This window comes from Falco peregrinus, chromosome 5 (assembly GCF_023634155.1).
Source record: "Falco peregrinus isolate bFalPer1 chromosome 5, bFalPer1.pri, whole genome shotgun sequence".
In the NCBI taxonomy this organism is placed as follows: domain Eukaryota; kingdom Metazoa; phylum Chordata; class Aves; order Falconiformes; family Falconidae; genus Falco; species Falco peregrinus.
The window spans coordinates 42,031,295-42,045,492 of NC_073725.1; the positions used below are offsets into that span (position 1 = coordinate 42,031,295).

Sequence of the window (14,198 nt, forward strand, 5' to 3'; positions counted from 1 at the left end):
AAGATAATTTAGGTGTTCAAACCTAAAAAATTATGAAAGAATTACTCATCCATTCTGACATACATATTTAATTTACAAAATGTCTCACCCTCCTTACAAAGGAACATGGCTACTTACCCCATCAAGTTTTTTTTTCTTTTTTAAAGAGCCTGAGTTTTCCACACTCAAGTATGTGCCTAACTTCACAGTTTTGATAGTGTCTCTCTTTACCTGAGGAATTATTTGATAAACCACAACAGCATTCAATAGTATAGTTAAAAGCCACTGATGTCGACAATCAGTTTTGGAAGAAGAAGCTGGTAATTCAAAATGCATCCTTAGAAGTCACTGCTCTTCCCCATATGCACAAACATGAGTGAACTCCATGTACGTATATGCACATGTGTGTTGGTGGCAGGGTAACTAACACAGTCAACATTAGAATCTGGGTTTTAAAAATCACGCCATTTATTTTCACATCAAAAACGCAAATCTACAGATCAGTTAGTTACATTGTCTGGGTGGCTATTAACATTTAGCCACAACTTTGTGAATATTCTGCACTATATACTACTCTTACACTCCTGACATCACTAAGAAAATCTTTTGTGTGGCACATATGGGTCCACCCAGATGACCATACAATGAACTTAACACACCATCGATCTTACTAATCGCATCTGCCACTTTATGTGGTTCTTGTTTCTACTTGGCTTTCTTTCCAAACACTGTTCCAATTGTTAAATGGTCAGAATACAGAAAGTGACAGATTTAGTGCTTCCTTGGTAATTTATATAACTGACTGCAACTCTGTTGTTGCAGTGAATCATGATTTATTTGTCTCACAATGCAGCACATAACCTTTTAAATGCTAGCGAAAAAAATGCCAGTGCCTTCTTTAAAGTTTATATATGACTGCCCACCACCATGCCTCACGAACGGGGTTTTGAGAGACAAATGATAAAAATAAGCTGCAAATTCCACCCACCTACTCTTGGCCATTTCCTGCGTTCATCACTCACACATACTGTACTTACAGACAAGCACCCTCACCCAGAGCACCAGTGCACTCTTCTAGTCCCCTTGTTTCCTCCTCAGCAGGAATATTTTTCTTAAATTAGCAATAGATATTCTCTGCTAAACACAGAGAGAGATAATACTGATCTCCCCCAGGTCCCTTACCAGTGTGTGCCACGCTCAATCACATCAGGTGAAATGAAAAGCAGACTGAAGGGGTTTATTCATTGGTATGTCTCTCCATTCCAAAACTGTGATCCCAATGCCTGTCTGTGGCCTTTTCTCATACCCTGCTCTCCGTGCCTCCTCCTGCACTCAGTTCCACTACCTTTAACACCCAGTATAACCCCCCTGCTTCTCCTCATTCAAATACAGTTTCATTCTGTTGTTTTATATGGTGCCCATCTCCCTAACATCTATGACTCTATGATATCTAATGACTCACTGCTGTCCACCAGTGTCCAAACTAAACCAGTCAAAAGCCTTCAGCACCTTTAATTACAAAAGTGATAACGAGAAAGATTATTTACTTCAAAATGGAACAGCACTACCTCCAATTAATGAAAATAGGACCTGCTTATTGAAAAGTTATTTATCCAACATGCACAGCACAAACTTATTTTGATAATTTTCCTTAAATTATATTTAAAAAATTTAGGAACGAGAATTCAGCAGATAAAACTGGTTTTCCTTCAGATGGTAAGTATGGAATTAGCAGTCCACGCATTAGGGTGTGACACTTGCACACCACCTTTCACTGGCAGATTTTAACACTGTCTGCAAAGATGTGCTTCTCTAAATTGCCCTAGTTTGCAGAAGTGAACACAGGTCTGCAGAGATGAAGTGACTTTTCCAGTCATTCAACAGATTCATGCTTGCCTGTGGCCTGCTCCTACCTGATCTCAAACGAGCCCTCCAAAGCCCAGCCTGGTGCTCCATTTGCCAAAATCCCTTCCCTAAATATTTTGTCCAGATATTTAATGAACAAGCCAGGACATTGCTTTGCACAGTAAATACACATGCAAGTTCCACAAGTTACAAATCTAGACTTCAGTGTAACATCCTTTGGAAATATATCCCAAACTCTAGGTTATTTAAAATTCTTGAGATAGTTCTAGCACTATGCATGGCATAGATTGCAATAGAAATTACACCAACTGATCACAAATGAGGATCCTGGGTAAGCTCATAAAACGAAGCACCGGTAAATTAACACATGAAAAGTATAATTTATAGAATAGCATTTGAGTAATAGAGAACAGAAGTGACAACTTAAACTATGTCAACGCACCTTATCCTGATCAGGTGGGGAAAAATTACAAGTCCTTTTTCTACCAGATTATGACATTGGTCTATAATGCAACAAACATTAACTAAAAGGAGAAATGCTTCCCTTGACCACCCAGACTTTGCAGGTTTGGACAATGATGGTAAAACCATTTAAAGTCAATTTGCTGTTATGCTTCTAAGGCAGCAGCACATTTAGAACATTTAATTAGCCACAGAAGGCACTTCCACTTTCTGGACAAAAACAAAGCTATAATTTAAGAAGACAGAAAAGTACATATACAGATACTACATATTCTGAAATATTATTACTGTTGAGAAGAGACTTTATAAATAAACATGACTACAACAAAAAGCTAAAGGAAGTATACCTGTGTCAAGGAATAAACATCTGAAATTAAGGAAACGAGAGCAACTTTCATCTGCTGGGGGGGGGGGGGGAGGGGGGGCGCAGGGAAAGACTATTCATCATCATACAGTTCACTAGATTGATAAAGGCAAAAAAAAAAAAAAAAACCAGCATGGTGGGTAAGCAAACAGAGTCAAAACAAACATCTTCTCCCACTTCACAGAAAAAAAGCAGACACTTTCCTTGGCTGTATAAAGCAAAAGGCATACATTGCAGACTGTCACATTTATGCACACAGCTACCACATTCTCTAATGGGTTGAAGCAAGTTCTTATGACAACAAATAATTTTGCTTCGTCATGCTAACTTCAGTCATATCCTTCTGAGTTTTGGGAACTCTTATGTGGAAGATATTAATAGAAATAAAGAAGCCTTATCTATCAATACACAATAAGAAGAAACGAGGAATAAACAATAAACCCTGTGTAACAGGTGTTTCAACAACAAATAATCAATGCAGCTATATTATTCCCAACACAAATATTTTTTAAAGATTGCCATAAAAGATCTGAAACCAAGTTTTTGCTTCAGGCAAACAGGGACAACTACTGAAGTTAACATCCCATCACAAAATGGAATACTGCAATACAAATTGAGCAAAATCAATACTTAAGTTTCAAAGAAAAACTATAGGTTGAAAGAAGCCACTTGTATTTAAATGACCAATACCACAAATTCAAAGTACATCAATCAGCTCCCACTGCTTTAAGTGAAAAAGCTGTCAACTCATTATGAAAAGTAGGCTACTGAAACAGAAAACGGAAAAATTTTACTCTAGTTGAGCAAACTTCCACTTCTACAGGAACAGTCACAAAAAAGCTACTTATGCTGCTGTCATTTTTGCTTAATATAATTTTGGCTGATCCAAAGAGTGTTCTCAATCCCCAGTCAGAGACAAGAATAGCTTTGCAGACCAAATATTTATGATATGTTATATAAAGCAAGATGCCATATACAAATCGGCAGTCAGGTGTGCTAATACAGAAGGAAAACATAACATGTAAAAAACAAACAAAAAAAATACACATCTTCTGGCTTCTCCTGCATATCCGCTAGGAGTGAAAATATGAGTGTTTCTAAGCAGAAAGTAAATATTAGCAGCAATGATGACTGAAGCATAATCATTGCCTGGAGTTTAACAATTTGCTTCGTTTCAGAGAAACACAGTGCATCATTACCGTTATTATTCAAATAAATAAATGACCATCCATAGTCTTACCTAGTTCTGGGGGCAGCACAGTAAGACGATTTCCCTGGATATGAAGTTCCTTAAGCTGAGTGAGCTCGCCGATTTCTTTAGGCAGTGATATCAGGTCATTGTCTCTAAGACTCAGCTAAGAGTGAATATAAAGTTGTCAGAATAATTTTCAGTTACCATAAAGCAGCCTAAAACAGAGCACTACTCCCTCTGCCCCCACCTTTCTCATAAATGCCCAATTCTTCCAATTTATTTACAAGTGTCTGCTAGTAAACAAGAAACAGTTCCAGGTCTAGTGGTCTATTCCTGCAAACACACCCTACTACTCCTGAAATTGACTGGATTCTATTCCTACAAGTGTTGCAAAAGCAAATTGATTTTCCAGGAATTTAGATAAATTACTTACTATCTGCAACTTTGTGAGCTTCCCAATATCTGGCGGCAGGATTTCAAAATCGTTGTCACTTAGATAGAGTGCACGCAGGGTGGCTGCAAATTAAATAGCAGTATATAAACAGGGTGGCATATAACCCAACCATTTGAGATCTAATCAATAAAAAGGAGTCAGATTTGATTAATAACCCCGACTTGGTGAAAAGCCTTTGACATACCCAGGGCTCACAATAATAACAAGCGGGTCAAACTTAGATTTACTGGCTTATTGTACCTTCGGCGAGTTCAGGAAAACATCTATATTCAAAAGGACTGGCACAATTAACAATTTCTACAATAGTAGACTCTGGCAGGTTCTGGCATATAGTCTCAGTGCTCAGCTGGCAGAATACAGTCATTACTCTTTACCCCCAATTCTTATTATTACATCAATTTGCATCCTAAATGAACATTTTTAAAAAAAGTCATCTGAGTTTTTTGATAAATACACATCTCTGTTAAGCTCTATAGAAAGCACAGCCTAACACTGGAAAAGAGACCTTAGAAGAGAGAAATACAGAAGACTCAAACTGTATAATTTGTAATTTTCATGCTTAGTCTCTATGAAATTCACAGGAAAAGAGATGACTCAGCACAACCATGCAGCCTGCTATTATTGAACAAGCATACCTGACAGTTGCAGGGTGGGGGTGGGGAGTGGAATTTAAAATGGAGACTCACAGAGAACTGTTGGGTGCAGCTGGAAGGAAGGTGGTCAGGTCAGCAAAACCTCTCCTCCCCACCAGAGATCCCATTTGTCATGTGTAGTTTACTCCTCCTCCTCTTTTCATTTCATTAAATGTGACCGTTTTTAATAATGCTGACTTAAAAATTTCCCTCTGCCAGGTTACAATCATAAAATCTCTCAGACAGCAACACTCCTTCCTCTCTTCTTGCCTGTCACTTTTGCTGCTAAATGCACTGATCCTGAAGCCACCTCAGCACGGCATACTAAAAGACCAGTAAGGTAGCAGAATCACTGAAATCTAGAAAGTGCCAGAATTCAAGTTGCTCAGGCAACCGTAATGCAGCCCTTCTGCATGTATGCATTACAACACCTTTATTTTAACTCTCTGAGTGTGTATTTTTAATACGTGCAAAGGTCAGCTTAGCTCTACCATTCTTGTGCCGAGCTTTGCAATCTTAGCATATTTTTAAACACACTGGACACTTCAGCATCCATATTCTGATAGCTAAATAGTTAAAACTATTTCTGTAACAAACCATCACGAACACAATCTTTCCAGAGTCAACACACAACAGCTGCCTTCCAAAACAGTTTACTTTCCCCTCAGGCTTGCAGGCTTCCATGAAGTTTTAACAAAGTGTGGGACCCAAGGAAATACCACTCAAAGGAAAACTAATATACTATTACTAACCAAGTCTTCTCATGTCCAATGGTGTCAGGTGACTGTATATCAGTGAAAAATACTGCTGGGCTAGGTAGAAATATTCAAGAGATATTCAAATAAAAACATAAATATCAGGAAAATTCTGTTGGAGTTTGGTCTCCATCAAATATATTTCAACTGCAGAAAAAAAAAGCACCACATCATGAAGATATGTTGAGGTTTTTAGAAAAGTTTCTTACTCAGATAGAAGAAGTTTCCTGGTAGAGAATTTTCATTTAAGTTGTTGTAAGTCAAGTCAAGAACCTCTAGAGCTGGTAAAGAGCCAAATCCCCTTGGCAAGGTGTTTAACCTGTTCATGCTGTAGGTGAAGAAGAAAAAACAGAACATGACATCAGTATTCACTTCATCTAGTAGGAGTAACACAGGCAACAAGAGTTTCATTGCTAAAAAAATGCTGTCTACACCAAGCTTCTCTTTTGTTTTGAAAAGGGGTTGATGCTATACGATACTGAGCAAGCCTTTTGCAACACAGACCTTTTTCTATCTCTTGCTCCCATAAACATGCCCAAAACTTACGCACTCATAAGGGATCCTCTCTGTTATGTCAATCAACAGCCAGACAGGGAACACGAAGCAGTAGGGAGAGGTGTCACAGTGCTATACTCAGCTTAAACAGTGCACCACAGAGAAAGCTAGTCCTTGGCAGATGAACTATCCTCTAGCTAAACCACAAAGTACCTTTTACACATAATCTTGACCATCTCCCATTCTGCTGTACCACATATTTCTTCCCCATGGTACCAAAACCAGAGGAATACCTCAGCTGCATGGTAGTATGTTTAACGATAATTGCTGCTCAAAGCCCTTCTTAGGAACAGCACATTTGTGTCACTAGATAACTAATGATGCACATGGAGCATGAAGTAAATAAAAAGTTAGTCCTCTGACTGATGAGGCTTCCTCTAAATTTAGCTCTTTCAGCCAGTCTTGGAGGGTTTAGGATAGCAGTTCCCATGGGCAACAGCTGGAAGAACATGGGGAAAGCTCACAGAAGAAGAAGGTTTCTCTGATAACCTGGAACAGACAAGCTACAGAAAACAGTAACTTTTCTGTGACCTCAAAGGGCTTGACCAAGGTGATCCAGATAAATCACTAGAGCTGCTGCAGTGAGGAAGAAAGCCAAGATGATTATATTCATAGAAACTTACTGTTTGTGTATGAGCTGGAGCTCTGGCTCCTTATCACTTGAACAGAAGAGAACTACCAGCTTATTCACACTGTCCCTATTGCATGTACACCAAACATATAGCTTGCATGTATGGATCTTGTTTGGGTTGTCATCTGGGTTTGAAAGTCAAACAGAGAAGATGGGCATCTTCAGGAAGAGCATGTACAGGTAGCTGTTTTGAAGAACTGGATTTTATTCTTGTGTGGTGATTGGAAACAATCATGACCTTTCACGTTATCCCTAAATGTATTTTGGATTTGACTCCTCTTCTGATGCTAAAGTGATAAAGAGCAATAGCCACAAATGAACTCAAGAGGAGAGGTAATGTGAATGTATGAAGCACGATGTAACACTAAAAACTATGAAAATTCAGGTCGAAGTATGGACAAAGTTAGGCGCCCAAAAGTACAAAGACTTTTGGCTCTTATCTCTAGGACCTTCCCTCCCCTATGCAACGTTTGTCAAACACTGTCCTATACTATGAAATACATCTGTAGGCCAGTTAATAAGCCCATCTTCTAAAAGCTCTTTGAACACCGAATTAAATACAAGAGCAGCTGCACCTCCAGCTAGGCATGATGACTACACATCCACATGAGCAAAGGCAGAAGAACACACAACATCTTTCACAGACAGATACTAACCTCACCTTTCCTCTCCCACTTTTGCATAAGCCAGCCCCTAAACTAGAACCTGGATATCAGCTCTCTGTAGCTAAATTCTAAATGAAGTCATCTTCCTCCTCATCCCCCTGCCAGGGACATGCACATAGTATTACTGTTGTAGCTGTAGCTGTTAAAATACAGAAAAGCATTCTCCACTATCGCTACTGCAGACTTGTCACTGTGTTTCAAATAGGAAAGCAGCTCGATGGCCTTCCCTTTTGTAAGCAAGGAACACTGAGAAAGAGCATTCTCCCTGTTGACAACAGGCAGAATGGTATCTATTCTTTGGCACTGAAGAAGAACCAGCTGAAAGTCTCTGCCCAGCACTATTCAGCCCTACAGAAGCTCAAACACTGTGCTTGTGCCACAGAAACTGTACCACATCTGCCTTCCAAATTTTATTTTTTTAAAAGTTTTCAGCACTACAGCACACCTTCCCTCTTTTCACCCCACCACTTGACCCTTCTGCACCAAAATCCTCTCAAAAATAATCCATGCTCTTATTCAATCTTCCCCTCTGCCCCAGAGGGCTGTTTTGATGCATGCACAACGCACTGCAGATGACAAGAGGGTTTCTGGGCTGCCCCTCGGCAAACTACTAGGGCAGAACAGTTTCCTCTTCACTGACTCCAATGACCTCTGAAGCAGAACCCGTTTTGCAGAGCTAAGGCAGGGCTGTAAATTCTGAGCCTGGAAGATAATGGCTAAGGAGAGGATTAAGAAGGAAGAGCATTTAATCTGCAAGACCTTGGACCACAAGGCAAAGGTGGCAACTGTGGTTCCAGACCTAAATGTCTGTTGGTCTTAAGCCCAACTGGACTTTTGCACTCTATTTTCCATTAATGAATACCAGTATTTGAACGACACTAACATTTGTCACTGCTTTAATCCATGGAGAGCGCCCAACTCCTTCCTCCCTCCATACACTGCAACACTTTTATATGCCATCCCAAAAAACACGGATTCAACCCCCAAGATACACAGAATCCTGATCATGAATTAATATCTGCTCTGATAAGCAACTCCAGGTTCAAACACATACTAAGGCATGCTAGACATCTAGAGTGACCAAATAAAGACCAGAGAAGACAGATCATCATGGAAACATTTATTGGCATTCCAACAGTTCAAGATGCAAGTCAATTATCAGCACTTCACAAAAGTATCTAAAGCAGCATACACAGAGCCTAGCCAAAATAATTTGGTATTTAAAAACAGTAAAAAAAATCCTCAGGTGTTCAGAAGTTGGAGTTTATAAAATACAAGCATTCTTTCTATGAGAAGCCTATAAAGCTAAAGCTTACCCCTACCAGTGCTTTTGCACTTTAATATGACCAGTTAGTTCTCAGAAGGTTCTGTGCTTCACATTTATTTTCTTAGTAATTCAAGAAAGTCTTCTGCAGCTGTAGTTATTATAAAGTATCACCAACTCTACTGGAATATAGTATCTGAACACTTAACAGGAATGCCTTTGGCTCAAATTCAGTCAGTACGAGCTGTTTACATTAAATGTGCACCACATTTAAAGATTTGCTGCCTCTTTTTCAGGTCTAATAGAAATTGAAACTTCTTTAATCCCGAATTTGGGACTTTGAAATTAAAATCCTAAATTAACATGGAAAAATTAGTATTCAGTTTCTTCTGCTTTGTAAAAAAAAAAAAAGAAAAAGAAAAAGAACTGAAAATAGAGCCTGGAGAATTAAACACAGTTTCTAGGGAAGTAAGATTCAATAATTGTTAAATTTGACTTCAATGTTAGATCAATGCGAGTTGCTGTTGCACTTAAATGGTTATCAGTATATCAGAGTAAGTGCTTGATCACTTTTAAGTATCCGATTATCCAGGACAATAGCTAAACACTCCGAAGCTGTAATTGCCAAATTATCCTCACAAACACTCTCAAAAAGAAACTCTAGTAGCAAAAAGTAAGAAGTTCCAGGTTCAGTTGCAAGAACATTTGACAGTATTTCTATTACAGCAAATTTTTGCATTAAGATACGCACCCAAGATTCAGGTGTTTGAGCTTCTGAAGGCTGCTAATCTGTGTAGGCAGTTCCTCAATCTGGTTGTTGAAGAAGTTAAGGACTTCTATGTTTCTGAGGTCTGCGATGTTTGCTGGCACAGCTGTGGGAAAGTTTTCACAGTGAGAGACTGCATTTAGAGCAAGCTACCTAGACCACAGACACCCTAATAACACCTGTCTTTTGCTCTGTTTGTGCAGTGGCTGACAGTAAAAACAACATCTAATAGTTAATGCAATTAAAGCAAGGTCTATACCAAAAAAGCCTCCTATCTAGAATCTGTTCTCATTGCTGAGGGCAGTCACTTTGTACTCTTCAGAAAATTACTACCAGTATTGTAAGGTATTTTGATGAACAAAGACCACGTAGAGCGAGACAAGGACAACACATGCTCTCATAGATTAGCAAAGAGAAGCAAGCCGTCCTCTGAGTTCACGTAGAACAGACAGGTCTCAAAAGAGCAGAGTCCAAGACTCAGATCATTTCATTATGAGCTGGAAAAGTGAATGATACAAGTAGTTACACCGAGACAACAGTTTTAATGGAAGACTTCAACAGAAAATATGAAATAAAAATTCATTTTTAGCAATGACCCATTCTGCTTACTGCTTAAATAATCTAGTATCCAAGTCCTTATCCATTCAATAGACAACAGAATTTATAAAAAAACCTAAGTTCAACCCTAAAAGATGAACTGTTTAGCCAAACCCATTTTCAGTTACATCCCACGAGTGGATAATTAACTGATCAATACACATACATGGCTACATTGAATTACCAACACATCAGTATCTGGTTATTACCTAGAAAGATGAAAAAAATCAGGCAGAAATAATACAAGTACGCCTGTGCAAATGAGGTTAAAAAGCTAATCAGATTTGCATCTTTTCCCCCTTAAACTCAGTGAGATTCAAGCACACAGCTGAGGTTGACATAAAAGGAGGTTGGCAAATCACCTGCACTGAAGCTTGCACCTGTGTTCAATATTCACCTTGGTTCAGTCTCAACTTTGACTGTATCAGGAACTCATAGAGCGCGCATCTAAATTATTAGAAGTTTTTATGAGGCTATGATTTTCTTTTATTTGTTGGCATAAGGCAATCTCAGTCTTAAAATGGAGTCAGTAATATTTACAAAGCAGAACATTATAGTATGTCACATTTACTGGATAAGTCTAATTACACTGTGAACAATAACAGGATCTCTAACAAACACTCTAATTACACTACATAAATATTACTGTTGAGGGTCATATTCATTGCAGGAGATTTTTAGCAGACTTCTTTTTACAAAGTCATTAAGGCAAATCTGAACATTTAAAAGCCCTCCCTTTGCAGTATTTTCCAACTGGTCCCTGCGTATCTGTCACTCAGTGATAGCAAGGATTATGTGCCTTCAGAAAGTAAAAGGTAATGTACTACTACTGTTGTTTTAAATTATTCCCTGACAGAAGTTAACTGAGGATTTTAATTGACATAATTCAGCTGTTTCCTGCCTCAATATCTCACCAGAGCAGTAATTACCAGTATTAAAATGTTTTCCATTCAGAAACTAGACTTTATAATTTGACTTTGATGAGATGCAATGGACTGGCAATCCATGTTTCTACTTTCCTTAAACAGATAGTATGCTTATGCAAGTCTAGGAGTCAGAAGTACTAGTAAATACAGGGTTTAGTTTAGTCGAAACAATGCAGAGAACAAATTCTCAATTCAACAGTTCTCCTGAAGTTACATTGTTGATGCAATTAATAAATATTTGGAATGAAGGTTTTTGCCTTTTTGACAGTGTAAGAGATTACATTCCTAGAAAAAACAATGCAACTTAACATTGCAAGTTATGCTAAATGTAATGCACAGCTCTACTGTGGGAACACTGAAACAAGAGCCTGACATTCAGGAGGCCAGACTCACCAAACTTGCTTGTAAGTCAGCTTGGCTGCCTGCACGTCAGCTCTGTATTTCAGTTATTCAGGCTGAACACCATCACAAGATGATAAAGAAATTCAGCTGTTATCCAAGACACTGAAATTTCTCAAAGCCAACTAAAAAAGGTACATCTTACACCAAGGACAATACTATCACTACAAAGCCCACGAAACTTTCTTGATCTTGCAGTGAGGCCAGACTACAGACTCTCCCAGACTAGAGAGTTTTTCAGTGCTGCCTGCCCTCATGCGAGGAAAGCCAGCAATACCCAACCTTCGTTTCAGTTGAATCAGTGTTGGTTAATGGGCACCTTACATTTAGTCAGTCCTATTCAGAGGGGATTTATTTACCCAACAACCTCTTGCATTATGGAGTAGCAGCAAAGCTGTTCTACATCTGTGAACAGACCACGAGATGGAGACCAGTACCCTTCAGGCAGCCTGACTGAGCCCGAACAGTAAGTGACATCAAAGGAAAAAGCTTAACCCAGTTACTGAGCTACCTTGAACTAGCAACGCCAATTTAGTGGATGTGTCCTTTCAAATACCTGTCCAAACCAGCTTGTTTCCCCACTTAAGAATAAATGAACTCTTAAGCTTCTACCTCGCTTCTGACTTAAGCTAGGAGACTGCGGAGACAGGAAGAATCGTTTCAAGGAAGAAGGTGAAGAGTCGTTTTAGTCATTAAAAAAAACAAACAAAAACAAACACCCAACCAAACCACCCATGAAACAATCCAAAAATCCCCATGAAACTACCCAGAAAAAGATGATACCTAGACATCAAGCAGACTGCATCCAGAGATCTGCTCATGAAGATTACACCTGTACTGAATATGCCAGCATCAGAGAAAACCCTATTTTCAACGTGTTACTTACACAGCTCAAGAGTCTCAAATTCTACCTGCTCATCCCACTTGCAAACACAGGGCGAAAACTCTACTTCCATTGGCTTGTTTATCACAGTTTTTTAATTTGGGTTGCTTTTGTCAGGGCACAGCTATGAGTAAGTGTCCCTAGCGAACAATAGGAGCTGTGTCCTTGCACACTGTCTGCAAAGTTTCTGATATATCTGTATAATTCCCACATACTGTACTTCACATTGTGAATCACACTTAGGATACTTTATATTATTATTTTCTTCAAGCTATACTGAAAGCTGCATGGGTAAGCAGGCCAAGATGAGAAAAAGGCTGAAAATTTAGTAAAGGATTTGGATGAAACATTTTGTGTCTCACCCTGTTAAATCAAAATAAAAAGCCCCATTCCACAACCGTATTTTTTTGTTTGGATGGAGGGGCTAGAGCTATTTAATGAGAAGGAAAACCCAAAGAGTAGGTCAAGACCAGGCTTGCAGTAGGGGAAAGAGGACTTTTTCCTGTTAACAGCTTATTTTCCAGTTCAACAATTCAGATTTATTTGTAATATGAATTAATGCTCTCTGGGATTCAAAGAAAAACAGAAGACCGAAATTAACTCCTGTACTGGACTGGCAGATAAACTGTGCAGTTTCAGTACCTTCAGATCTAAAGATCAGTAGTGGTCAAGCAAAGTTGGCTAGGCATATAATGTTCTCTGGTTTGAACTTTACATGACTAAGTGCACCCCGACTACCATCCTACTGTTATGTTGCAAAATTCTTCCCAGATACATAGCAGACTGCCAAATACCAAGAAATTTGTGTTCTGGCAATACCGAATTCCACTCGAGTCACCTTCTCATGATGAGCTGTGAGAGTGAACTGTCAGCATCCTGGTTCCATTCACCCACATATTTACAGTACGATCCACAGTGTCTTAACAACTCTTTTAAGACCATCTGCTGCCCAGTGTCATTAACAACTAAACTCCCCCTCAGCAAATGCTAGTAAAATTTGGCAGCCCAATGCCTTTGCATTCTCCTGTGAAGCTTCAGTCACATCATGAAGCCCCATTCATATTAAGTCTCACTTCACAAGACCAGGAACAGATTCCTTCCCCTTACTCAATACTGGAAATTGCAGGCAGGGATTCACTATGAAAGCTGTAGAATTCACCTTGATTTCAACAGCTTGGGTGAAAATTAAAGAGAGGGTATACAGGCTGCACATCAAGGAATAACAAGACTTCGTTCTTGCTCCCGGAAATAAGGACTGGCAACTTGTTATACTTCAAAGCATTTAAAAACAAATAGGCTCTTTTGCCCTGAAGTTAGTGGCAATGCTTTAGGCACTAAAATAGTTTCTCATCAGAGCAGCATTTCACTCAAGGCAACTTACTACATTTTATTCCTATACTAGCAGCCACTGTTCAAAAGTTCTGATACTATTTCCAAAACATAAGAAGGATTAAATGCTGCTGTTCAATGCCTATGTAACTCCACACCTAACCATCCTGGATCTGGACTAAGGTCCTCTCTCCACATCAAGAGCCAGAAGCGAACCCTAGACACCTATCTTTACTAGAGGTCTGATGTTGCCCTGTGTTGGAGAACAGATACTGGGTTAGATGTCCTTTTTATTTGACAGATCTATCACACAGAGCAAAATGCTAAGAACATTTAAATCCGTTAAAGCAGCCTGGGGTTAAGTGTCTCAGATGTAACCCCTTCCCATAAAGCAGGAAGGCAAATGGCTCTCGTACTACTACGTAGAACTGACATCTAGATCCAGCTCCTTTTGTATACCCCACCTCTGACAAAGGAAG

General features: G+C 39.1%; 1 protein-coding gene across 2 annotated transcripts in view; it reads right to left on the bottom strand.

The window, feature by feature from the left end:
• RSU1 (Ras suppressor protein 1) overlaps positions 1 to 14,198 on the bottom strand; it is a 110,309-nt gene that overhangs the window by 73,065 nt on the left and 23,046 nt on the right. For both annotated transcript variants that reach the window (XM_055805864.1, XM_055805865.1), the window contains exons 4-7: positions 9,571 to 9,691; positions 5,914 to 6,032; positions 4,297 to 4,379; positions 3,912 to 4,026 (exon numbers count right to left, since the gene is read on the bottom strand). In XM_055805864.1, coding sequence (XP_055661839.1) covers positions 3,912 to 4,026; positions 4,297 to 4,379; positions 5,914 to 6,032; positions 9,571 to 9,691 — 438 coding nt within the window. The remainder of the gene's footprint in view (positions 1 to 3,911; positions 4,027 to 4,296; positions 4,380 to 5,913; positions 6,033 to 9,570; positions 9,692 to 14,198) is intronic.